This window comes from Perca fluviatilis, chromosome 11 (assembly GCF_010015445.1).
Source record: "Perca fluviatilis chromosome 11, GENO_Pfluv_1.0, whole genome shotgun sequence".
In the NCBI taxonomy this organism is placed as follows: domain Eukaryota; kingdom Metazoa; phylum Chordata; class Actinopteri; order Perciformes; family Percidae; genus Perca; species Perca fluviatilis.
Window position 1 is genome coordinate 20,326,678 of NC_053122.1, and position 25,261 is coordinate 20,351,938.

The 25,261-nt window shown below is 39.5% G+C and overlaps 4 protein-coding genes across 6 annotated transcripts; 2 read left to right on the forward strand and 2 right to left on the reverse strand.

Annotated features, from left to right (window-relative positions):
- Positions 1 to 7,683: 7,683 nt before the first annotated feature.
- Positions 7,684 to 9,447, forward strand: LOC120568950 (ATP synthase subunit g, mitochondrial-like). The gene is made up of 3 exons (XM_039816713.1): positions 7,684 to 7,835; positions 8,064 to 8,224; positions 9,250 to 9,447. The coding sequence occupies exons 1-3, from the start codon at positions 7,784 to 7,786 to the stop codon at positions 9,346 to 9,348; spliced, it is 312 nt and encodes a 103-aa protein (XP_039672647.1). The 5' UTR covers positions 7,684 to 7,783; the 3' UTR covers positions 9,349 to 9,447.
- A 573-nt stretch (positions 9,448 to 10,020) lies between these two features.
- ift22 (intraflagellar transport 22 homolog (Chlamydomonas)) lies at positions 10,021 to 12,716 on the reverse strand. Its single transcript, XM_039816616.1, has 5 exons — positions 12,383 to 12,716; positions 11,068 to 11,153; positions 10,739 to 10,825; positions 10,439 to 10,641; positions 10,021 to 10,353 (listed from the first exon to the last, which is right to left on the reverse strand). The coding sequence occupies exons 1-5, from the start codon at positions 12,419 to 12,421 to the stop codon at positions 10,205 to 10,207; spliced, it is 564 nt and encodes a 187-aa protein (XP_039672550.1). The 5' UTR covers positions 12,422 to 12,716; the 3' UTR covers positions 10,021 to 10,204.
- Positions 12,717 to 12,825: 109 nt separating this feature from the next.
- Positions 12,826 to 20,807, forward strand: LOC120568873 (outer dense fiber protein 2-like). Of its 2 annotated transcripts, XM_039816613.1 has the most exons (17): positions 12,826 to 12,937; positions 13,283 to 13,457; positions 13,576 to 13,699; positions 13,808 to 13,939; positions 14,103 to 14,177; positions 14,521 to 14,592; positions 14,695 to 14,811; positions 14,903 to 15,088; positions 15,201 to 15,310; positions 15,442 to 15,577; positions 15,846 to 15,956; positions 16,625 to 16,729; positions 17,319 to 17,477; positions 17,881 to 17,981; positions 18,125 to 18,287; positions 18,649 to 18,774; positions 19,237 to 20,807. In XM_039816613.1, the coding sequence occupies exons 2-17, from the start codon at positions 13,294 to 13,296 to the stop codon at positions 19,408 to 19,410; spliced, it is 2,055 nt and encodes a 684-aa protein (XP_039672547.1). In that variant the 5' UTR covers positions 12,826 to 12,937; positions 13,283 to 13,293; the 3' UTR covers positions 19,411 to 20,807. The 2 variants fall into 2 exon arrangements, with proteins under 2 accessions (XP_039672547.1, XP_039672548.1); XM_039816614.1 differs by lacking the exon at positions 17,319 to 17,477.
- A 1,024-nt stretch (positions 20,808 to 21,831) lies between these two features.
- LOC120567661 (CCN family member 1-like) lies at positions 21,832 to 24,554 on the reverse strand. Of its 2 annotated transcripts, none has more exons than XM_039814622.1 (5): positions 24,374 to 24,554; positions 24,054 to 24,267; positions 23,588 to 23,938; positions 23,221 to 23,426; positions 21,832 to 22,695 (listed from the first exon to the last, which is right to left on the reverse strand). In XM_039814622.1, exons 1-5 carry the CDS (start codon positions 24,407 to 24,409, stop codon positions 22,393 to 22,395), a joined length of 1,110 nt encoding a protein of 369 aa, XP_039670556.1. In that variant the 5' UTR covers positions 24,410 to 24,554; the 3' UTR covers positions 21,832 to 22,392. The 2 variants fall into 2 exon arrangements, with proteins under 2 accessions (XP_039670556.1, XP_039670554.1); XM_039814620.1 differs by having other exon boundaries at positions 23,588 to 23,941.
- Between the last annotated feature and the right edge of the window lie 707 nt (positions 24,555 to 25,261).

The window sequence follows — 25,261 nt, forward strand, 5'->3', positions numbered from 1 at the left end:
AACAATGATTGTGGATTTTTATTATTCAATTAAAATAATGGCTAGTAACAATTGGATTGTAGATAATTGAAATGGTAGTTTTTCCTAGCAAGAATTATTTTGCAGATAGGAAGAATGACATTGTGGATATCTAAAATTAAAAGCCCAATACACATGAATGGCAAAAGTGACATAATTTGTCCAGAATATCATGAAATGGTCTTTTTGACTAGGAAGAATTGAATTACAGATACCTGCAATACATCTACAGTCCAGCATAGCCGACAGTAGTACACCAACTAGCTCTGCCAGTAGTCACCACGTCACCAAGCTTTTAGCACCATCTTTTTTCGGAGGAAGCACGGAACTTTCACTGTGCCACTCTCTAGTGTGACCAGACACCAGAACTGTGATGCTTGGTTCCTACCGTGTAGGAACAATTGCGCTGGCAATAAAACACACTCCTCTACTTATTCATCAACCTACTTTTGTAGCAATGACATCAGTCCCCTCATTGTTTCAGTGCACTGGGGTTTCTTCACGGGGGGACAATCCTAACTCAGCTACCATGTTACCTGGCTCTCTCTTTACTATGGAGGAGCAATAACTCTGACGGCCTTCTGCACTTCTGAGCTCCACAGATAAAGAACCCCCTGTGGAAAGGCTTCATTTCAGCTTTAATGGCCAAGTACGTAAGTGTCAACACTGAACACATATAAGGAATTTGAGTGACAATGAGAGGGATCCAACATCACTTTGAAATAATAATAATAATAATAATAATAATAATAATACAGCACTCCAAAAATAAAAGAAAAACATATTCATTTAAAAACCAGAGCTGAGAGATAATTATCTGTGGGTTCATCAGTCCTTAGACATAGTCATTTGATCTTCTTCAGTATAAAAATATTGATTTAAGCAGCTTGAAGGCTTCAAGTGAAATCCAGGCACAGACGCAAGGTTTCACATGACACAAAAATAAAGTCTGAGGAGCCTGTTTACACTTGGCATTAACATGTGTGCTGGGTGACCAGATTACAAATTGCAGGTGTGAAAGCACCCTAGATTTGGTGTTTGGTGCATTTTGAGTTTTAAAGCTTTATCCAATATGCAAATACACACAATAATCCTCTTCTCTATAGCAGCACAACCACAGATAAAATGTGCAATGGGGAAGCGAAATCTAATCCAAGCGTGCATGACATCAATTTCATACAAGTTGTGCTGCCGCCTGTTTGTGATGAATTATCTACAAAGAGTCAGGATATGTGGATACTACATCTCATAGGACCAGAGAGAGAGGGAAAACAGACAGACAGACAGACAGACAGACAGACAGACAGACAGACAGACAGACAGACAGACAGACAGAAGAAAACGGGAGACAGTTTGGTGTCTTAAATTCCGAAGTAGCTATGTGAGATGAAAACAAATGACTTCATCACCTCTCTTGGCAATCGGCTTGACACCGATCCCCACACAGAACTGGATGATGTCCTTATCTGTCTTCATACCCTGGAGGACTAAAGACTGATTGTGTTGATTGCCAAAGCTGAAGCGGTGATGTCATCTGTTTTAATCTCATCTGCATGTATGAGCAGTTTTAGACCATGAAAGGCAAGATTTACTCAGTCACTGTAGCCTCCTTTCCTGTCTGTTTTTGTCTTCCTGTCTGTCTATGTATATATCTATCTGTCTCAGTCTGTTTCTATGACTCACACACTTCTACTGTGTAGAACTAACACATCACTACTGAATGAACATCATACAGTAGGGTCACAGGGATATCTGAAACGCACAAAAGCCTCTGACTTTAACGTTTTTTAAAATTGGTTTCTTATCTTTTTTCATTTAGGAAATTAAGTTAATTTCCATGATGCACTTTTCAGAGAGTTACTCGGTTTAAATATGTCAGCTAAAAGCCAGCAACTACACTGTACATTCATTGCAATTTTCTGTTTCGACTTCAAATGTATTCTGCTCTTACCTAAAGAAATAGTTCAACATTTTGCTTATTTGCTTTCTTGCTAAGAGTTGGATGAGAAGATTGATAACTCTCTCCGCATAGCTTGGCCTGGCCAGTGAGTTAGGTTTACATTCCATCACTCACCAAAATGCATTGTGTGTCGCTGTGAGGTCTAACACACGTGTTGAATGCCTTTCCTTCCTAATAAACATTTGCAAAGCTAATTTTAGGAACATTTGTTGTTAACATTCATGTTTACTAGCTCGCAGTCTGGCACATTGCTACGTTTCTTCTCTTCCTGTAGGTCAGTGGAAGAGTGTGAAACCATTGGCAGAAATGTGTATCGCATTACCCACTCTTCCTGTGAGTGTATGAAACAAACAAAACAGGGACCCAACCCAACCATTAAAAAAACTACTATAGCACTACTAAAGGTCAAAAACTCCACAGGAGGAAAGGAACACAATATATGGTGTACACAAACACAAATGTAAAAACAAGTTGTTGCTTTACTTGATGCTTGTTATGTGTTGGACTATTTCTTGCAGTGCCTTCCAGTGCTGGTAGGCACATATTTTACCTTTAAGTCTTTATGCTAAGCTAAGCTAAGCTAACTGCCAGCTGGCTGCAGCTTCATATTCACAATAGAAAAATGAAAGGGGTATTGTGATTTGTAATGTGCATTGCAGTAAATCCCTAATACTGTTTCACTGCTTAACATTAACATTTCAAAATATTCCACCTAAAATGTCTCTTTAATAACCTCAAAGTTAGCTCAACATTTTTTTCCACACTGTCTGACTAAACCTATACTGAAGGAAATCCAAAGTGACATTTTCTTGGCTACTTTAAATGCAAAATGATGTATGCCTTTTTTTTCTTTTGATGACATTGCCCTGTAATTCAGGCTGACATATTTGCTTTTTTTTGGAAACTGTGGCAATTTGAGTTGAGCTCAAAATAAAGTTTGGTGTGTTCAAACAGTGTTTGCCTGTGCAGTTTGAAATTAAATCAACAAATGCTCTATTGGGAGATGAAGGACTCCCCCATGAGGCAAGGCAAGGCAGTTGTATATACTGTATATAGCACGTTCATTACAGGTAAGCTCAATGTGCTAAAGCAACAGGGGACATGATGAGAATATAATGACAAATACCAAATCTCCAAAAGATAAACTACACAGCCATGCCACAGGAGTGTGGGAATACATTATTGTACAACTTAAATACAACTAGGCTACTGTTTAACCAATGCTTTTGCTGAACAAAAGGTAGTTCAGCAATGGGCGGAGTTTAAAGCAAAGACAGTTTCCTGCTCTTTATCGTGCTCTAACTCTATTTGGTAACCTATTAGGCTATGTTTACACGGAAACGATCTGAAGAGAAAACGCAAAAGTGGCGTTGCGTTATCACTTTTTATTCTGCGTTTAGACGAGCGTTATGGAGGGGAAATCTGCGTGCATATGGTCACGCAAAAGTGTGTGAAATTCGATGTAGTATGCACTCCAGGTGACTAGGTGGCACTGCCACATGCCGAAGCGAACAACAAAAGCTCGTCTGGAAAGACGAGGAGGTGGAGTTGCATGTTTGTCTGATGATGACCGGCACAATTGACCGTGATAAGCCACAACACAGCACCCACGGGAGCACTACCAATACCCTGAGCCTCGCGGCCCTTCAGACGCTGCTTGAGAGCGAGAGGCAGCGGGCAGAGAAGGCTGAAGCAGACCCTCCTCTGCCCGCTGACCTCTGCCCGCTGCCACTCGCTCTCTCTCTCTCTCTCTCTCTCTCTCTCTCTCTCTCTTCATCCGTAACGTTGTCGCCTGCTCTGGCTCAAATGAATAGCCTACATATCGTCATCGAACTATAACAACCTTATCCACATTGTTGAAATCATTTAAATATTGAGCCATTACACTGAAATTCTAACAGGAGCCTATAATTTCTGTAGCCTACTCCGTAACAACAGACGCCTTTTTCTCGTCTCTCTCCACACCTCTGTCTTCAGACTTTTGCGTTTTTACCCTTTAGACGGTAACGCGACGGTGGAGCGTTTTTAAGATTTCCACTCTGGAGGGTGGTTTCACTTTTTTGCGTTTTTAAACCCCAAAAACGCCGTCGCCGTATAAACGAAAGGCACATCCGATACAATATTTTTTCGTTTTCACCCGAGAGCGTCATCGTGTAAACAGAGAGCACCCTCTAGTGATTTATCCTTTGAAAATATAATTTCACTACAGGTCTACTACAGCAGGCAAGCTGCTCTCCGTCATCTTAACTCTCACAGTCACAGCCAGGGGCGCCGTATAGGGGGGAAAAGTTAGGACAATTCCAAGGGCCCATGACTGACAGGGGCCCCAAAAAATAGGTAAAAACTAATATAAAATTATTAAACCATCATCATTCAAGTATATATATTTCAAATATAATAATAAAATCAATTATCTCTTTGTTTTACTTGTTTTTGGCAGTAAAAGTTAAATATCCCCATTGACCAAAAAGTAAACATCCATATTGACCGACCACCCCCCTGTATCTGCATGAAATGGTTTGGTCTTGCCTTAGCGCACTCAGCGACGGTGTTTAGTTGCAGTCAGTAGATGCGCCAGAACTACAGTGACCACAATGTTGCCAAGTAACGTTATATCAAAATCTGATTTTGAAAAAAGGAAAGAGAGAAAAGAGAGGAAAAACAAAGGAAAGGGTGTCAAACTGTAACCCAGTTTTTCACCAAGAAAGGTGGTTAGCCTCTAGTCTGTGAGTGGTATTAACCTGTTGGCTTAATGTCCATAGTGAAATAAGCTAGCTAGCTACAGACTAGTGTTAGCCTACATTTAATCACCATTTAATCAGTGCAGGGAAACGTTTAGCAAGATATTCATATTCAATCATTGTCCCTGCCCCTTTTAGCAGACTTAACAGATGAGTCAGCAGCACCCAGTCTCCCCCTAACTGTGCCCCTCCCTGTCCCAGTGAAGAAGGTGAGCAACATTGTGTTCAATGACATGCCAGTTAGCATCATTGCAGGGAGTCTGTGGGGATTTCTCTGTCTCTCTTGCTCTTTTTACCATTACAAAAAAGAAAATGAAATATTTGTTAATGACAAAAATTCAAACACATTAATAACAATTATTTTATCACATAATGATCATTATGAAATAAAATAAAAAAACAACAACGTACTGTCTGTACTGGATGCTGGACAGTTGGAAACAGTGAGTAGCTTACCTGACAATATTAAAATAATCCAGTTTGATACGTTCATTTAGATTGAATTATGGAATGACATCTATAGATACAGACTTTATTATTCCCATCATGAAGGACAATTTATTTGAGAAGCTTGCACACACACACAAACACACAAACACAAAAAAATCTATTGTATCTAATGTATGTAATCAAGTGGTGGTGATACAGAACTAGGTAATTTGGGTCAATGTTCTGTAGTGTTAGTGTTATTTATTAGTATATGGCAATCTTGCATCAAATAGTGAACTACATACTAGACTTGCATGCAGGGGTTAAATTGGGCCGGGGCTCTCCGGGGCTCAGCCCCAGCACATAAGCCTACTCGTGTCCGGATGTGCCTGCTTGCAGTCTAAATATGTCACAAAAAATATGATTAAAGTGATGGTTTTGTAAACATGATATTTCTGACAATAAATGAAAGATGTTTGAAATGGCATGCCTATTTTGTCTCGGCGGAGCTGAGATGAGAACAATCAGAACACGGCAACAATCCGCCCAGAACTGCAGACAATTCACCACTGTGGGTCAACAATAACGCCAAAGTGTCTCCGCCGGTAGGATTAACAGATAGAATGCCTTCTCATAAAGCTCAAAACCCCGTTCGCAGCGGTGGAAGCTCGGTGCTCGGAAGCTCCACCGGCCGCTACGAGTTCATGTCGCTGACCAAGCCGTGGAACCGGTTCTCGCTGTCGCATCTCCTCCAGCGGCTCGCCTCCGAGCATTGGAGAGCCCCACTCGGTACCGTGTGTGTGTGTGTGTGTGTGTGTGTTAGTAAAGAGAGAGAATGGGAGGTGTGTGTGGGTGGACCTGGTGACCACAGACCCAAATCTTCTCAGCTGTTGCTATTGTCATATATGCTGCACTGTCTCTTCATGTGGCACATTATGTTTGGCACATTGTATGGGTCATTTCTGATATCATAACAAGGTAATACAATGTGTAATCAAGTGATGACTGATTAACAGTAGGCCTAATGTAAATGCTAAATGCCCTAATACCTGTTGATACTACAACAATGCAAAATATAGGCTCTTAACCTTGCAGTTTTGCACATATCATGTAAGACTCGATTTCTCCATTTCTTTGCACAAAACTCTCCAGAAAGTGCCATTTAACGGTTTATTTTTTTTTTTAAATAAAGAGAGCCCCCCCACATAACAAATTCCAATTTAACCCCTGCTTGCATGCATGTACAAATCACCAGCAGCAAATATTGTGCTAGTACTAGTATTGAACTACAAGCAGCAAGACAGTTGCAAGCCTTTAATTAGAGTTATGTAAAGCTTTTGATGGGACAGTTAGGTCCTAGAGATGTGGTGACAACAGCTGCGCAGAGGGGGCCCAATTAGATTTTTTGTCATGGGGCCCAAAATTCCTGGCGGCGCCCCTGGTCACAGCTATCTGCAAAAGGTTTATGTCAAATTTTGAGATATTCTTGTTCGATCAGAAGGAATTAATTACAGTGTTTTCTCAAATCACAAAGCCCCCTGAGGCAAAGTTGTGATTTCTGATACTGGGTTTTATAAATAACATGTCTTGCAGGTATACAGTGAATTAATGGTTTGTGTAAAACTATAAATCAAACAGATGGCACCATTAGTTGGGTGTTTACCTCGAAATGCAGATTTAACCTGCACCATTTTTTATGTGGGCTGCAGGCTGAGTCAGAGGAGAGTGAGTAATGGTTTAGTCATCCATGTGACCTTTTTTGTCTTTCACTTTCACACAATACACATACACACAAGTATCCTATAATTTATCAAATTCATAATATTAACCATTTTGTGGGGCAAATTTTGGATATTCATATCAGTGTATGTTATCCTCGTGGCAGTCTTGTATTGAAAAAAGCTACAGTATAAAGGCATGTTGGTGTGTGTACTCTATATGTCTTGACAAATTAGTTCTTCTGAAAACCCTTAAATGTGCTGCATTGTAAATGTAGATGGTTTAGCGGTTTCCTCTGAATAGCTGAAACAATGGTTAAAACAGTGCAAACAAACATTCTGTGGAGATCAAAATCCTTTCCTTTGTTTAAAATCTGAATTATTCAAGCTACTTTACTAACTCGGTTTGATTAAAATGTGTCTTTTAACTCCTAAAACTGTTCTCCTGTCTCCTGTCTCCTCCTGATTGATTAGTACTGCACTTTTATTTCCTTCATTTTATTTTCATTGTATTTTTAAATATCGCTATCATACATATCTTTGTCTTATTTACACATTGAATTGCCTTTGTCTGAAGTTGCTATACAAATAAATTTGCCTTGCCTTGCTTTATGAAATAATGGACGGGATGTCCAGTTTGTCCTTCATCTTCTGTATAGCTATATTCCCAATACAGTCAGTGTGACTGGCTTATGTGACAAATTAACATGACATACATTTTATCTAACTTCTTATGCTTTCAAGCTATTTTATTTTGAAAATAAATATGACTGATTTTTCTCTGAATCCCTTTTATTTTGAAATCAACAACCCGGAAACCTCATGCCACTTTTCTTCATGTTGTTTCCTCGCGTACTTTCTCATTACGAAGAGCCGGAGATCGTTTAGAACCAGAACCCAGGCACATACTCTTCGTTATGGCTCAGGCGGGACAGAAACTCGTTGCAAAAGTACCAACTTTACTCGGTGGTAAGCTTACTCGCCCTAATTCCCACATTGTTACAGCTTGCTAACAGCTGCACACCTTTAGTGTGACCTCTGGTAAGCTCAGGTGTCAATACACACGAAACAACCACTGAAACAACAGGTTGTTAGAAACTTGTGATTTTCTAATTTTTGCTGTAGGCTAGAAATGGCTCTGTGGCTTTTGACTTTGCTGCTCCAATGTTATTCACTTTGTGTTTGGATCACTTGCAGCCGTTGTCACATACTCCAAACCCCGACTAGCGACCTTCTGGCACTATGCCCGGGTGGAGCTCGTCCCCCCGTCCCCTGCTGAGATCCCTAAAGCCGTAGAGGCAGCATCGAGCCTCATTAAGAGCTTCCGGGCAGGACGCCTGGGACAAACTACAGTAAAAGTGAGTCCGTACAAGTTTGATTACTTTTCTTGTCATTGACGTGTGCGTAAACCCTGTTAAAAAGTCACCAATATCTGAATAAATTGGGTTTTTTGGGCTAAATTCTACAAACGTATACACATGCCTGAATTAAGAACAGATACACTATAGTTTGTTATAAATACAAAACGTTTTGGTCTGTTAGGGGACATAAAGGTTTATATCTAAAAACATTTAGTGCTGAAACGATTAGTCAATGAATCATTCAGTTAGGCAACAGAAAAGAATATATATATATATATATATATATATATATATATATATATATATATATATATATATATATATATATTTATATATTTATCAAACTATGAAATGGCAAAGCCAAAATGCCAGTTTAAATTAGTTGCACACTGTATACACAAAAATAACGTAATTTTACAGAATACAGTAGTAACCATAGACTGTTAAAACTAATACATCTGGATGTGACTGAAGTTGTGCAGGCCAGATACAATATATGGTTAGCCCCTTGGCTGAGATGTCCAATCTTCAGTGTGTTGTATACACCAGTTGTAGGGTTGAGTTTATCTGCATATACAATAGAAATGACTGAATAATTGGATAAGACAAAAAAAAGTAAACTGCGTGGGCCACATAAATAAACTACACGTGTAGGAAGATAAAATGCCATTTTAGTTAGTTCAATGGAAAATCTGTGGAAAAACACTCCCAAGATAACAAAATCAAGTTATTTGTGGAAAGATGGCAGACGATGTCAAAAGTTAACAATTACACAAACTTCATATACAACAGGTGAAATAAAATGTGTGTGTGCGTGCATGCTCAGTGTGTTGTCTGTGACAGGTAGTGGGTAATTGTATGCATAGGAAGGGACTCATTTTTGCACTCTGAAAATTACTCTTTCATGTTACATTGTCAGGCCTCATTAACATATAAAACTATCAGAACTCATTATCTAATTCTATAGACTGTCATTAAAGCAACTGTCTCGAGTTAAATTAGATTCTTTTCTTGTTTTTTAGGATGCCTTAAGGAATGGACTCGTGGCCACTGAGGTGCTGATGTGGTTCTACATTGGAGAGTGCATTGGCAAAGGAGGCATTATTGGATATGATGTCTGAATGTTGTACTGTTCTTTCTTCTTTTCACTTTTAATCGTCACATTCTCAGCAACCTGCATCAAATTTTCAAAATAAACAAAGTCTATAGTCAAAAAAGTATATTTAGTGTCTCTTGAGTACTACTTTCCAGTAGCCTGACAAGCCAGACCCACATCAAGAAGTTGGGTCTGGGAACTCACCATTGACAGGGCTCAATGCGAGGGGCGGGATAAACTGTTGTCTTTCAAATTCCCTGTGCATGCAAAAGGATAGCGCTACAACCAACCAGAGCAACGAAGAAGGTAGCGGAGCTAGTTGATAGATTAAACTTTTGCTGTATCTGGTTGGCAAAACTCCGAACACATCTTCCTTTTTAAGAATGATTTCAGTGCCGTACTTTTCTCAAAGAAAAGCTTAACTCCAAGTCTTCCAGAAGACCGCTGTTCACAGCAGCAGCAGCCATAAGCCCGCCTACCGACTCTATACACGATGTGATTGGCCTGACTAGAGTTTGGTTTTTCCAGCTCGCAAGTCAACGGAGACTTAGACCCCCCTGGCTGCAAATTAAATTTGCTGCCGCTAGGGTGCGTCTAGATTTCTAGGCTAACTTTCCAGAGTAAGTTAGGTCATGTTTTATTCACAAGACACAAAATTCAAGACCCCCACCCCCCCAAAAAAAAATCAAACAAAACCTGTAGTAAAATATATATTTTTTTAAACATTGCAAGGGGTTTTGGAAGATTTCATGTACAGCTGACAGCAAAGATGTGTAATTAATAACTTTACAAATGGGAAATGTTGATGAATGTCACTTGAACAGAGATTGCTGATGCCAAAAAATGTCTTCATTAAGCTGCATATTTTATAGATTTTGCTGTTATGTAATAATGGACATCTCCTCTTGCTCTCGGCTTTCTGACATTGTATTTATAACATTTCCCAAGTATCTGCGGAAAGCATTCCCCACCTCCTCTGGTTCCTCCTCCAGGTTGGAGTGAATAAGTGGCAGTCTGGCCAAATGTGAGGCTGCATCAAAAAGAATGAACATGTTAGCCCAGACATGGTAATAATAACGCATACAACAGCTTTGGGAGGCTTGCAGTGGAAATACCTAAATGCAGCCGTCCATCTTCTACTCCGCTGCCAGGCTTGTGGTGAGCCACGAGTAAACACTGGTTGTCCTGCAAACCTTGAGAGGAGATGAACATCGAATGCCACGTCTCTATTTCTTTGAGGTGACTTGGAACGTCAGGATTAAAAATGATCACCACACCGCTGGATTCCTTCATCAGTGCAGGCCAGCATGATTCAAATCTGTATGAAGAGAACATATTGTATATCTACATCTGGGTATTATACGCCTAAACAAAACCAATTATAAAAATATTGGAAGTGTTTGATATTAACTTACTTAAAATCTCCTGAACAGTCCCAAAGTTCAACCTCACATTTTGCATAGTCACCACTGCCTTCAGGTTGCGATTCAAATTCCAGTATCCTTGAAACAGAAGAAAACAGCTGAATTGTGTTTTTCTAACTTCCGACAATAATACCTCTCATAGCAAAATAGATAAATAATATTACTTCAAACATCTAAGCATGAGTGTAATTACAAAAAATGTAAAATGATGCTACAAACATTCTGTTAGATCATGTTATTGCCATCTTCTCAGGGATTTGATAAGTTTGGGTAAACTGTGTACCATGAGAAAAGCAGTAAAGATGATAAAAGGTTTGTACCTTACTCCTTGAGTAGGTCTGTATTCACCTCCAACATTTTCTGCTGCTGTGTCTGAGAGAAAATTAGCAACAACTGTTTTCCCACTCTAAAAAAAGATACAGACAGATGATTTTAAAATAGTCAAATCCGTTACAATCAGAACATAAACCATCTTTATTATGATTTCCTACTTTTAAACATGTATGTTAATTGTACTGCTAATAGGCCTTTTTTTAACAGCAGACATTTTGACTTGTCATAGTAGGAAAAGCACAGGTGTTACTAATAACAATGGAGGCATTCTGTTTTAACGTTCCAGTTGCAGGGCTTGTGTAGGAAGGTACTTTTTTTTTCTTGCAGTGGAGTAGTGTTTTTTTTTTTTATGGCAGCCTTTTTAACGCAGCAGGAAATTCACAGCTGTATTTAATAACCTTAAGAAAGGCTACATTCCAGTTAGGTGTGGTTGTGCATACAGTATGGCTTATTGAAACACCCAAAGGGAACAGAGGGTAGGCTACATCTCAAGTCTCTTAGTTACACCTGTGCTTTTCCTGCAACACCGTAAGCAACACACACAGGCAGAAGTATGGAAGAAATAGTACCCAAATGTACCACAAGTAAATGTAATCTTAATGCAGGCAGAATTACATCTTACATCATCTCAGTGTTATATGCATTGTAATATCAGATAATTATTAAGCAGCATTTTAATGTTGAGGCTAGTCGAGGTGGAGATAATTTACATATTCACATAATGTTAGGTAGTTTAATCTACATATATAACAACATATCATCGCTGTTCATATGTTTGTTTATGTAAAATTATAGCCTGCAAAGTCACATAAACGTAGTGGAGGGAAAGTATAAAGCACAACAGTTTATGGCTAAGTAAAGTAACGTTAATGTAGGATTACCTTTAGTAGAGTAGCTAATTGAGTTTTGAGTAAATGTATTTAACACAAGTTACATTCACGTTCCAAACTGCACGCTTCTCAGTCAACATAAACACACACACACACACACACACACACACACACACACACACACACACACACACACACACACACACACACACACACACACACACACACACACACACACACACACACACACACACACACACACACACACACACACACACATAAAGCTAGTCAACTTTTAAAACTACGCAGGAGCTCTTTATGGTCCAATCCATGGTCCAACCAAGCATACATTCTGAACTAGCTAGCTAACGTAATAAAATCTGTCTTTTCACTGTTGAATCTATTATCTAGCCAGTTACCAATAAAATAAATAAATAGGCTACGCTACTGTGGGGGAAAGGCATTTACGTACCTCAGTGGGTCCAATAAAGAGTATTTTTGCTTTGAACATTTCCACTCGCCGAACATTAACGCTAACGTTAGCTAGCTAGCTAGCTGTCCAGCTAACTTCGACTGAAGAAGCTCTGGCAGGGCTAAGGTACGTTACGCCACCAAAACAAGTTAAATAACACTGCGTTTTAAACTGAGTGTAGCTATATCTGAACAATGCTATGCTGGGTTTTGAGTTTCACTCAATGAAATGTACAAACTGTTACTAATCTTCGTAACTTGAGGTAACCCATTGACATATATATAAGGTTACCCAAACATTGTTTTAGATACCATGGCAGCAAACTCGAGTAAACTTCCTTTTCGTTTCTATGGTTTCAACCAGTCCCTTTGCTTTCTTTTGTTCATTGGCTGTTCGCAACTTAAATCAAACTTAGTTCCGCCTACTCTATCCGTGGGAGACAAATCAGCAGCGAGAAAATAAGTACGTTACGCTAGAGCGAACCAATCCGGTTCGACCTTGTAAGAGGGGGCACTTCCGTTTGGAGTAGCGTTGTTCACTCGTAACCGACACAAGGTAAAAGCGCAAGTAATATTTACATTGTTTTGTTGTTTTGTTAAGGATTGCTATGTTTTAGTTCTAATATCCATAATGTAACGTTAGATATCAGAGGCTTTGCATGGTACAATCAGCATAATGCTTGCTTTCTTTAATCCAACGTAAATTTAGCAGCCACTTCCTGTCTGTTGCTATGGAGTGGGCTTAGTTAGCTTGCTTGACAACCTCATTTATACTCTCACTGTCCTTCATAATAATGTGCTAAAAAAAAGCTAGGCTATGCAGTGTAAATAAACTAATTTTACCTTTTTTTCCTGTTATCTGTATTTTAGCACTAACTTGTACTGTATGTTGTTTTGTCAGTAGTAAGAGCTATGTCTCCAGAGGATGAGCTCCTAAGCCCCCCCCTTGGTTTCAGCTCTACCAGGGAGGATGTCACTCTGAGCTGTGGTGATTTAGCTAGCTTTCATGAGCTGGGGAGAAGGAGCAGAGCACGCAGCATCCTGCACACAGAAACCCCAGAGTCTGACATCAGTTGGTGAGGTCTTAGTATGCATTAACATTTGAACATTTGAGTAACAGCATAACTTGCGGGGCTAAACAACCACTGACTAGTAGCCACAGCCAAACTAATTTACTCCCTGTTTTTCATTTAGTCATGGAGACTTTGCCTATGGAAAAAGTGCTTTCCTGAAAACACTGATGGATGCAGAAGCAGCTGCCAACTCTGCTGCCATACAACTTGTGTCTTTTAAAGATGCCATTGAAGATGATTTTGCTGTATGTTTGTTGCCGTTTAAGCATACATCAAGTTTGGTTCAAACATAGGCCCTCCATGTTGGAAACCATTCACGACCCGTTATTCTAACTTCTTCTCTTGCAATTTAGGATTCGAGACATTTGGCCATTGATAAGCGCAGAATTGCAAGGCAAAGAGGACTTTTGTTGGAGAAGTTGGAGGATTTTAGACGAATAAATAAGTCTGTTCGACAGAAACTGAAACAGCTCCAAGATGTAGAGGTTGGTTACAATAGTTCCACCTTGCATATTGCTCATATATTATCCATGGGTCTATATTTGTAGTAGTACTGTACATTAATTTACTTTAAGTTCATAATAGCAAACGAAACACTCTGACTTAAATGCTTCTTAGAAATGTGTGAAAATGTGTTTTTCCGTATAGGCTGATCAAATTGATGCCAACCACCAAACTGACATCTTATTGAAGAAGATCACACAGGCTGAGAGTGAAAATGAGGTGATTGTATGTAATGACTCAAAGGAAAGAACTTAATTTAAGTGTAAGCAAATTAAGCTTTGTGCTTAAATTGTGGCAACCTGGTTTAGGTTTAGTCTGTGAAAAGGTTTATTGTTATGTACTGTATTTTGGTTTGAATGGTTCAATTGGTAAGAGCTGATCAAATAAATATTGAGGCTGTGTCACCCAACATAGCCACATTGGGTAGTAAATGAATGTGATAACTGAAAGACATGACGTAAATGCATCTCCTGTATAAGACTGAATGCACTTAATTGCAGAAGAACTCTGAAATTATGCAAATTCTCATCTCAAATCATCCACTGTCATTATTTTCCTGAAGAAATTAAAAAGAGATTTGGGTGAGACAGAAAGAAAAGTTGAAGAACTGATGGATCAGCGGAGAGAAGAGCAGGTAAACACAGCAGAAGTGATCATATAAATGTGCTTGCAGACTGTAAAAATGCAAAGGATGCAGAGTGCATTTTAAAGCTTCTGTCCATACTTGTCATCACAGGAGAACATAAAGAGTGCGGTTCACATGACCAAGTCTGTGGAGGCGACTCGTGCTCACCTGCAGGTGCAGTTTCGCAACAAGGAAGCCGAAAACAATCGCCTGACCGTACAGCTACGGGTACAAACATCTTTATCAGCTTGTTACTCTCTAGACAAACTGCTTTAAAGAAAATGTATAATTTTATAGCATATCTTTTTTTCCTTTTCAGACTGTGGAGAGAACCCTGATCGAGCAAAAGATGGAGATTGATGATTTGAAAGGCTCCATTACCTCTTTGACTGAGAAGGCAGCGCAGGACAAAGAATGTCTCAAGAAAGCCACCCGAGCACAGAAATTGAGAGCTGAGAGATTTGAAGCTGCTATTGAGAAATGCTATGCGCAATTGAGGGAAAAGGTATAAAGTTAAAATGGCTAGGATTTGATGGTTTTAAAAATAGTGTCTTTTCCGTACACCGTTGCATCGTTTACGATCTTGCTTTGACTTTCTTTTCTCGGTTGGCATCCAGGATGCTGAGCTGGCCAACGCCCGTTTAGAAAGAGACTCCAGGAGACGGCAAAAAGAGCGGGAGGAGGATGAGAAAGACAAACTTGTAGCTTATACAGAGTTTTTGAAAAGGTTGGTCACTTCTCTTTTCCAAGCAATACTCTGTCACCACACTTTTATAGTGGAATGTCAATACACACACACGGCAACTATCTCACTGACTCATTTTTTAATGTGTACATGAAATGTGTATTTCAATGAAGTCAAATTGCGGACATGACAGCGAGGCTGCAGAAGGAGAAGGACGAGCTCACCGCAGCTAATGAAACTGTGATGCAACGGCTTGAAAAACTCTGCGCTGAAAATGGAGACCTCAACGTCAATAATGCAGCACTCAAGGTACAAGTTGCCAAACAGCTTGCGCTTGAAAATCGTTACTGTGAAAGGTATAAAAAAAATAAAAACCTTGCTGCATAGATATGTTGTCCATAATTATTCATACAGCCATTTCGGCACGCTGACAGATGAACAACTGTAACATTTGTCAATTCTGTCGGGCTTCTTACGTTTGTCCATGTTCATCATATCCTTAAAGTTTGAAAACATTCTCTCAGTTTTTTTTAATTTATATGACTAAAATGATAATAAAATGTTCGTGTGATTGCAGGTATCCATTGCGCAGTTTGAGCAGCAGCTGGCTGATTGTGAGTCCGCCCTGATAGAGGAAAAGGTTGTGTCTCAGGAGAGGAAACATCAGGCCGAACAGTGCCAACATCAGGTAGACATCCGCTCAGTAATTTTAAGAACTCTTTACCTTTTTTTTTTCTTTATTTATTTTTTACAGCTCCAACCTGGGAGATTATGGTTCCCTCGGCAGAGTTTTGCATTTTAAAAATAAAGATAATTCACTTTGAGGTCAACAAAGACTTCCCATGGAAACATTTTGTTCATAAAGAGCATCTCCAAAACACACACACACACATAATGAATATTACTAGACAGCTAACATTGTACTGCTTAAAAAAATCCACTTTGCAAGTGTTTTTATGATTCACTGTGGGGGGGGAAGCATCAGACATCTGGCTAGGGAACACAAAGTGAAATCTTAACACGTTTTAAGACTACAAACTGTTGAGCGTCATTTCCAGGAAGCTGTTTTTCTTCCTTTTATCCTTTCTTTTTATGCCATGTCTTTTTTTTATTTTTATTTTTTTACTTTTCTAACATCGTTTTCCATTTGTCTTTTGAAAAGTGCTTCACCAAAAAAGAGGATGGTCACAATGATTATATCAGCTCATTCTAGCCTTTTAATTACAGCCGAGCGTTGAATGTGCTCTGTTGAGATTGCTGAATGAATGATTGATGAATCCGTGATACTCGTTTGCAGTTTGCAGTTGTAGGGAAGGACACAGCAGGTTTGATCATACTGATCTGTATTTGTTCTAGGTTGCAGAGTCTCAAGCTGAGTTAGATGATCTAAGGATAAAATATGCAAATCTTTTAAGAGAGACGGAGAAGACACGAGATGGAAAAGCTACAGAAGTTGAGAAGGTAACCTCTCGTCTCCATGTAAATGTTTTTCTTATATATTATGAATTTTCTTATGTGCACACATCCTAATAAATACCAGTATGTTTATTTTAATATATGTGATATTTAAGATTACTAATTTTTTTCTTTTTTGTTCTATTAATAACCGTACTATTGTGCTTTTTCTATTATATTCAGCTCCGCAGCACTGTCTCTTGCTTTTGAATGGCCAGTCAGTGAGCTTTCAAAAATGTAACATTTGTAGCCCCTGGACGGTCTTTGGTGTTTTTTGCCCACAACGGCTCCTTCCAGGCAGCGCGGCAATGGTTATGTTTAGGGTTAAGGTTAGGGTAAGCTGCCTGGAAGGCGCCGTTGGAGGCAAAAAAACACCATCGAGCCCCCTGGACCTTCTAACTACCCAACTTCCTACACTAATTCTGAGCAGTAAAACACATCAACTAACAACTGCCAAATCTCAGTCTAAAGATGAATCTGGACACATTATGCTCGCTTAAAGCATGCACATCTGCTAGCATCTCTTAGGAGGTGTGATGAATCTTTATGCTAATACATTGTCACCCCACTCCTTCTGCCATCCTCTGGAGCCCAGGTGAGACAGGAGCTGCAGGGGCGTGTGGACGAACTGAAGTCTTACCCTGAGTTACTGAGTGCAGCTGAGCAGAGTCTCTTTGAGTGCCAGGAGAACCTGCGACGCTCGGAGAGGAAGTGCTCAGAAAAGTCAGAGTCCGTTAGGCAACTGCAGGTTAAGGTGTGCAATGTGAGCTGTGGTGGTCAGAATGTAAAATGCAGTCATTTTCCATCCATCTGACCACTAGGCGGTAGTACAACCCCATGTGTCCGTCACCGCATCTTGTTTTCTGGTCCTGCTGTGAGTTCGATGTTTGTGATATTAAAAAAATAAAATCTTTGATTGCAGTGGAAAATATCCTTACCTACCATTTGTGAGTGTAGTTGTGCTGTGTGAGTCCTTTTCAATCACCCTCATGTTTCTATCAGAAATGATGATTTGGTATCTAGGAAACTGCTCATTTAGTGTTTGCCAGATTGTAGTATTTATTGCAGTTTAGCATGTGATGTAAAACCCTCTTTTTCTGCTCCAGTCACTTGTAACTAATACAGGTGGTTCTGAACTTTACATTTTGCATATACAGATGGAGAGTCAGACACAATTGCTGAGATCATCTGTGGAGATGAAGGAGTCCACCCATGATGCCAATTTACAACTACAGGAGAAAGTGAATTTTCTCCAAAAGTAAGGCATCCTCTCGTCTCTGTTGGCTAGAATCAAATGTTTGTGTCTCATTTTGTACAAATTGAGAAATAGAAAGTGTGTGTGTGTGTGTGTGTGTGTGTGTGTGTGTGTGTGTGTGTGTGTGTGTGTGTGTGTGTGTGTAGGAAAATGGACGAGCTGCAGCTGGAGAACCTGGATCTGGTACGGAGGCTCGCAGCACAGGAGGAAGGTCTGAGCTACAGTAACCGGCAGCTGGAGCTGCGCTCGTTAGACTGCCAGGCCCTCAGCCGGCAGCTGGAGGCAGCTTTATCAGACGTCAAACAACAGGTACAGCTCAGAGACAGTCTAGGGACATCTGAGGAAGAATTGATAGTCAAAGAGATCAACAAAAGATGACAAAGCAGCACCCTTAGGTGCAAGTGTTTTCCCACACTCTACAGTTTAAGCTTTATGAAAGTGATCGTTTATGACCTCTTCATATAAAGACATATCTGTTCTGTCACTGATTGATACGATACCTTACCATGGAGCCCATACGTCCAGTTCCTGAAACCGTTTATATTTTCTGTACTTGCTGTTAGAAAACAGCAAGTCGTTGATACTGTAGGTGTTTCCTTTATAGATCTGGCACACAGGAGGTGATGTGTTCCACTCTGCTGGATAATTTAAATTTGTTCCACTTGTCCAGGTCAACAAGGTAAAAGACAAGGCTGTTGCCAGAGAAGAGGCTCTTCAGACCAAAATCTTGGAGCTGGCAGCAGACAAGAGCAGAAGGGATAACGAGCTGAGGCTCCTTCGCCAGAGCAAGCTCACCGTAAGTATCATGCTTTTCTTGAGCATATAATAATAATAATAATAATAATAATAATAATAATAATAATACATTATTAGGCATTTCAAAACACCCAAGGTCACCTACATGAGAAAAATGTGACCCTAGTTTTAAAAGAAATGTGGTTGTGGAAGGGGAATCAGTGCATTTTATAAATTATAAATTATAGTTAGTAAGCCAGTTTAAACTGGTGAGTTTTGATGTGGGATTTGAATGATGGTATGGTGTCAGACTGACGGATGTGTGGGGGCAGGGAGTTCTAGAGGCTGGGAGCAGTGCAGCTGAAAGGGTATGTGCTGTGGCTATGGTTAGGAGACCGGCAAAGGAGGAGCATTAAGCAAATGAATGTCATGGCGCATGCTTAAACTGCACTGAATTCAGCCTTAATGCAACCTGAGATGTGTTGATGTCAAGCGAGGAAATTCACTGCATCTTAATTTGCAGGCAGAGAAACAGTTTGAGGTGCGTCTGAAGGACCTGCAGCTCAGCCTGGACCAATCGGAGAGCCACAAACAAAGCATTCAGAACTACATTGATTTCCTCAAAAACTCTTATACGACAATGTTTGATGAGGGATTGCAAACATCAAGTTTTGGATCATCATATTTTCTAAAATGATTAAGGATTTATTTGTATTCATTTATTTATTTTTTGTGTAGTGTAATATGTATATGGGCTTTTTTTTTTAAAGGAACGGAGGCAATAATTTGGTTATTGACGTTCTACATTTAGCTGACAATAATCTGGGACTTTCTTCCCCCAGCCCCCACCCCACCCCCCTTGTTGTTGTGCAAGGTTTTAATATTGTTTTTTAGCTGATGGCCCAAAAAACATTACATGATATTCTCACGTGTGTGCTAATATTAGACTAAGAACTCTTGGTGCTACTGTCTCTTATTACCATACAGCAAATAGCCAGTTACAAAAAAAGACGAGTCTATCTACTTGTTATAGCAACATGTGTGATGAGCTGTGAGTTGGTAACCTAAGATTTGCTGCTTTTCTGTTTGTTTGTTTTTTATCACTTTAAATTGAATACATTTGGGTTTTGGACTGTTGGTCAGATAAAACAAGCAATAAAGATGTCACGTTGGGCTCTGAGTAACTGTAACAGGCATGTATTCACTATTTTCTTATGTATCATAGTCTAAAATAATAAATCAAAAACATAAAAGGGATTTCCAGCTGGAGAAAAGTAATGTGCCACTAGGTGGAAGTGTTTTGTTAGCCAATCTTTTCTTCTGTCAAGTGTCTCATTTTACCCACAATGCACTGTGCATCAGTCTTACCTAAGTCACTGCTAAATGGGATCCATTCAACATAAAAACGTTCAATGTCTATTGGAAGTGTAAGATTAGGTCTGTCTTTGTGCAACTATCTCCAGAACAAACTGTTGGCCATATTTTAAAGCTGTACCTACACCTCATTATTAAAGCAAGTGTTAACCAACACAAGTGGTGCTTGAAAACCAAATGTCAGTGGGTGCCTATGTCCCTGCCATGTTTACCTGTGGTAGAATAAACCACGTTTTCCATCATAAAATATACTCCAACTTTGTTCCCAGTCAAGCCATCATCATTTTTCTATTGTGAATGATATGATGGGGAAATTCGGAACAACACTCAAAATGCTACCTTCACTGTTCAAACGGACACAAGTTTCTATTTCTGTTGTAATAAAGTGTGATATATATTGAATGTGTTTATGTTCTGACTTTCAGCTGGAATGAGATGAATAATGCAGAAAATCAATTATGTAGCTGCCAGTTGTGAAGCTCATGCCTTTCGGGCTTCAAACATAATTACTGAAATGCGTGCAACACTGGGACATTTCCAAACCACTTTAAAATCTGTTGCTGGTTGATCTCATGCTTTTGTAATGGAAGTTTTTATATTATTGAAGCATAGAAGCACACGAGAACACAGATATCTGCTGCAGTATCATTTACCTAACAACTGAACTATGTCTTGTACTGTACCCATACTGTATCTATGGCAATAAACTACTAGACCTGAGTAAGGCTATGATGTGTTCTTGCAGTGGACGTATTCCCCCGAGTGAGCAGTTCTCCTCTCAAGTTCATACAGACAAAGCTCTATTGTGTTCTCCGTCAGGGGATGGAACCATTTCATCTCTTCGTGCGTCAGAACTCCTGTTTTTCCTTTGCTTTTGTTCTCGCTCTCTTGGTCTTAAACAAATACGTAATATTGATCAAACTTTGGAAATTTGCTTTTCTCTATCTTTTTGCTGGAAAATAAGCTTACATGTTACTTCCGGCAATTTGTTTGGCATCACGATTCAGCACCGTGATGGACACACCCTGAGTTTACATGCCTATTAGACTCAAATGAGCGGGATGACCCGTTTGTCTTTTTATTTATTTATTTACAAGTTGTGTAAGTGGCTTCACTATTGCATATATTAAATGGATTTTCTGAAGCTCACAGACAGTAGTCTAATTCATGCATAAACTTTGTTGGATGGAGAATAAACTCTAAATATTTGCATTTAAACTATTACTATTGAGCAACATATCAATTCCTCATTCTTACTTTTGAAATAAACTTTAGAAAAAAGGGATATTGCATTCAATATCAGGAGCAGCACATTTTGAAATTTAGGCTTGTGCATGAAGGGATTGTCCTCTGTTCTGCATGTTATATATGTATGATATATATATATATATATATATATATATATATATATATATATATATATATATATATATATATATATATGTGTGTGTGTGTGTGTGTGTGTGTGTGTGTGTGGAAAGTTTAGATTATTCTCTGTTACCCTATAACTTTTTCATAGAACTAAATTCTGCAGCTTGTGCCCAGCATCTGTCCAACAGCAGGGAAACCACTCTGAGGTTTACATTACACTCATTCCCTAAAGTATTCAGTGGCATGTAGGTCGTCTCAGAAGTGGGTCAGCCAGATGCAGTTGAAACAGTATAGCTCATTTCCTAATGAAAACTGTTACAACAGACCCCCCCCCCACCTTCCTTTTTTTTCAGATTATTGCAAGCCCAAAATGTTAAATGAAAAACTGCAGTGTTTTATGTTTTATTTTTGAAAAATTAAAACATCAAATTGACAATTATGCAGTTAATTGGCCAAGATACATGCAGAGTACAGTATATTTCCAGCCTTAAGTTATATTAAAACATTTTACATAGGCAAGAAGATTTCAAACCAATATTATTGTACAATATCCATGATTAAGCATAACAATTAGTGAAGTATGAAGTATTATGCCTTATACAGTGAATCAACAGAAACATGGCGACATATGACGGATTTAGTAGCTGCCATAGTATTTACAGTCATTAATGTCATGTTGTCATGCTTCATGTCTTGTCAATATGTTATTTATGTGTATCAAATAAAATAAAAATTTAAACTAGAAAAATAAGAATTTTCACAATGTTAAAAAGACAGCTTCAAAAAGAAGCAAACCACAAGGCTCCAATGTTATGAAGCAAACTTATGAACAATACAGTTCAAGAAATTCCTCCTGCAGATGTCTGCAACCTCAAAGTGCACTTTTTTAATTATTATCATCAGCCAACACTTAAGGGGTCTTCTGTTCAGAACTTTACATTTTCAGTTTATGAATATCGTTCAAAAGTCCGTAACGGGCAGGAGTCTTTTCATTGCTGCTATTGCAGTTTAAGTTACATTTGCAAGACTCAATCATCATCACCATCCTGCTGATGATCTCTCCATGTTTGCATCGGAAGTGGACAGGAACCGTCTGGGTTCGGTGAGGCCTGCAGCATTGGCCATCAGAGCAGGACCCACAGTACCTCGGTTGGAACTTTTTCAGGCTACGGCAGCCTGCGTGGGACAGTTTAACTGGACGGCTGGCCTTTTCTATGTGGTTACATTTCTGACCTTTCTGTTAAAGGGAAGACATCAAAAGCACATGTAAATTGTAACGTTATTCATGGTTAACGCTATAGTGCGTAGCTTCTGTCTCCCCCATGAGGAGTTCTAAGTAATGACAACAACACTGTCATTGCATCCACATTAAGCAAGCCTTCCGTGATCGTGCACCACCCACACCCAAGGAGGACACGACACGGAGGATTAAAAAAACATGATGGACACTTCAGAAGAGGTAATTATGTTCACTCAAGCTTCTGCGCACAAAAGTTGCCGGACTACACCATTTTGTAAACATTCCATACTGACAAATACAGAGTTTTGTGAAGCTGATAGTCTTAAATTAGCTTTGTATCAACTCCTTAGGTAATTGCTTGAATGTAACGGACGCCCATTATTATAAAAAAAAAAGTTACGAAACTAAAGCTTTAAGATCTAAGACACATAATGCTTGCATGAGATTAAGGTTAAAGACCACCATCAAATGAAATAATTAAATTGTATCATGCTAAAGAAGAAAAAAAAGTGTGGAATGTACCTTCAATCTGGTAAAGGTGTTTTGGTTGCATGGTCGGACTTCACAGATCCGAGTCTCTTTCACCAGTTTGCACTGAGTGTTGCTGTTGGTCACCCTGGTGGATACTCCAGTGCCACAGGATTTGGAGCACGGTGACCAAGCTGTGGTTTGAGACACACACTCGACTCCTCTCACCAACACGTGGCCTATTGGGTGACTCCGGAAAGCTGCACAGAGAAAAAAAATAAAACAAGGTTCAGAAGAGTTTAAAGGCAAGACATCTCATGCACATGTCTCTACGTTAGTAATCTCACATACATGTCCTTACATATTTGTCTCCCTCTTTAGCAATGACACCAGAAAGGATACAGTGCAAAAAAATACTCACCAGGTAATGAATTTGATTCTCCTCGCCACACAGGAGCCAGCTCGTTCTTGTTGGTAAGGTCGTCTTCAGACGGTCTGTTTTTGTCTTGCTTTTTTCTGTGTTTCTTCACCACAGAGCTCTCTGTCTTTGCCTCCTCAGGGCAGACGAGTTGTTCACAGCACCGTCCCTGCACCTTGACCCGCTTGGGCTTGGCACAGCCCATTTTGGGCAGCGTGAGTTGATGTGGGCAGAGGGAGACACATCCAACAGCACCGTCCATGCAAGTGCACTGGTATTTGCAGTTTGGCCGGAATATTTCCCCATTCTGGTAAATCTTGTTGTTGTACTCACATGTTCTTCCATCTGATTTGGCTGCTTTAGAGAAACAGAGAAATTAGTGAGGTGGTTTGACATGAGAGGAGTAAAAAGACAAAGTGAGTAAAATAATAAAAAAGAAGAGAAGGGAACAGAGCAAAAGTCATTGTACCTCGACAGATGCCCTTAGACGAGCCATATCCCCCTCCAAAGTTGCACTCCAGTCCCTTTGTGTGGTCACACGGCTGTGTCTGGCTGCAGTCTTCAAAGAGCTGCCGTGCACAAACTTTACAGCATCCACATCCATCCAGCACGAGACTGACTCCAGCTGCACATCTGGGGTTGTCAGGGGGACATTGACAGTCCTTTGGACATGAGGCTGACACCTGAGATAAAATAGACATTTCTAATCAAATGTTTGCTTCCAAAAACGGTCCTCTTATAACAGCTAGAACTTATGAGCTTATGAAAGAACAGTGATTATTTCCTCACCAGTGTAACGCAGAGAATCACAAAGGCTTTCCACATCTTCAGAAGTTAAAGTAATTTTTAGGAGTAAAATCTTTCCTGAGTGAAAAATAAACTCTCTATTAAACACAAGACCTGGCAGTGAGTCGACGAGTTCTTTCTCTCCCTCTTTTGGAGTCCCCATCTCCTTTTATTCACTCCGAGCAGATCTGACGTATGCACGGGCTGAAGAGGTGTCCCGAAACTATGGGAGGAATGCGTCTCCACGAGTCCTCCCATAAGAAGTCCCCCCCCCTGTTCTCTCACTCAGTGAACCAAGAACCGTCTAGCTTCCATTCTTTCAGGGCTTTCTCGCCAATGTAGCCATGTAATTATCATTTTATATATGTTATGTAATCATGAAGTCACTCTTCTATAATAAAGTAAACCAGTTCCTTAAAATATTATTTCTATATAATGAAACACTACAAATACAAGTGGCTTAATTACATGTTCTGTCCTGAAAACGGAATTGTATGCTCTTCAAGCAATGCATTACATTGTTTGCTGCTATTATGCACTTTATGCCTCTATGCATCCTAATAGGACATTGTATGTCTGGCCCTACTTATGTAGTTTGTGAAAGTTATTTATTAGAGTTGATTTTGTATTGTATGCATTGTTGTAAGAATGTTTTTTTATGTCACCTTCTTGGCCAGGTCTTTCTTAATCCCAACTTTACCTGATAAAGGAAAAGAAAGATAGAAACACCACTGGTAAAATATGGTTATGTAAAGGGAAAACAAAAAGTATGATAGCTGATTTTTTTTATCACCAGCCCCATGTATGTGAGAGCAGCCCCAAAAAAGGATTCAACATCGGGGCACCACAAGTTCTGACATAAATATTGAAGAAAAGCTACATATTTCTATG

Excerpts from the sequence above, each read along its gene's own strand:
- ift22 (XM_039816616.1), bottom strand. The coding sequence starts at position 12,421 with ATGTTCAAAGCAAAAATACTCTTTATTGGACCCACTGAG. Across the intron at positions 11,154-12,382 it reads TCTTTATTGGACCCACTGAG|AGTGGGAAAACAGTTGTTGC; the intron begins GTACGTAAATGC and ends ATCTTTTTTTAG. Across the intron at positions 10,826-11,067 it reads AGACCTACTCAAGGAGTAAG|GATACTGGAATTTGAATCGC; the intron begins GTACAAACCTTT and ends TTCTGTTTCAAG.
- LOC120568950 (XM_039816713.1), top strand. The coding sequence starts at position 7,784 with ATGGCTCAGGCGGGACAGAAACTCGTTGCAAAAGTACCAACTTTACTC. Across the intron at positions 7,836-8,063 it reads AGTACCAACTTTACTCGGTG|CCGTTGTCACATACTCCAAA; the intron begins GTAAGCTTACTC and ends GATCACTTGCAG. Across the intron at positions 8,225-9,249 it reads TGGGACAAACTACAGTAAAA|GATGCCTTAAGGAATGGACT; the intron begins GTGAGTCCGTAC and ends CTTGTTTTTTAG.
- LOC120567661 (XM_039814620.1), bottom strand. The coding sequence starts at position 24,409 with ATGTGGAAAGCCTTTGTGATTCTCTGCGTTACACTG. Across the intron at positions 23,427-23,587 it reads AGAATCAAATTCATTACCTG|CTTTCCGGAGTCACCCAATA; the intron begins GTGAGTATTTTT and ends TTCTCTGTGCAG. Across the intron at positions 22,696-23,220 it reads ACACCTTTACCAGATTGAAG|AAAGGTCAGAAATGTAACCA; the intron begins GTACATTCCACA and ends TCCCTTTAACAG.
- LOC120568873 (XM_039816613.1), top strand. The coding sequence starts at position 13,294 with ATGTCTCCAGAGGATGAGCTCCTAAGCCCCCCCCTTGGTTTCAGCTCT. Across the intron at positions 14,593-14,694 it reads ATCAGCGGAGAGAAGAGCAG|GAGAACATAAAGAGTGCGGT; the intron begins GTAAACACAGCA and ends TTGTCATCACAG. Across the intron at positions 14,812-14,902 it reads GCCTGACCGTACAGCTACGG|ACTGTGGAGAGAACCCTGAT; the intron begins GTACAAACATCT and ends TTTCCTTTTCAG.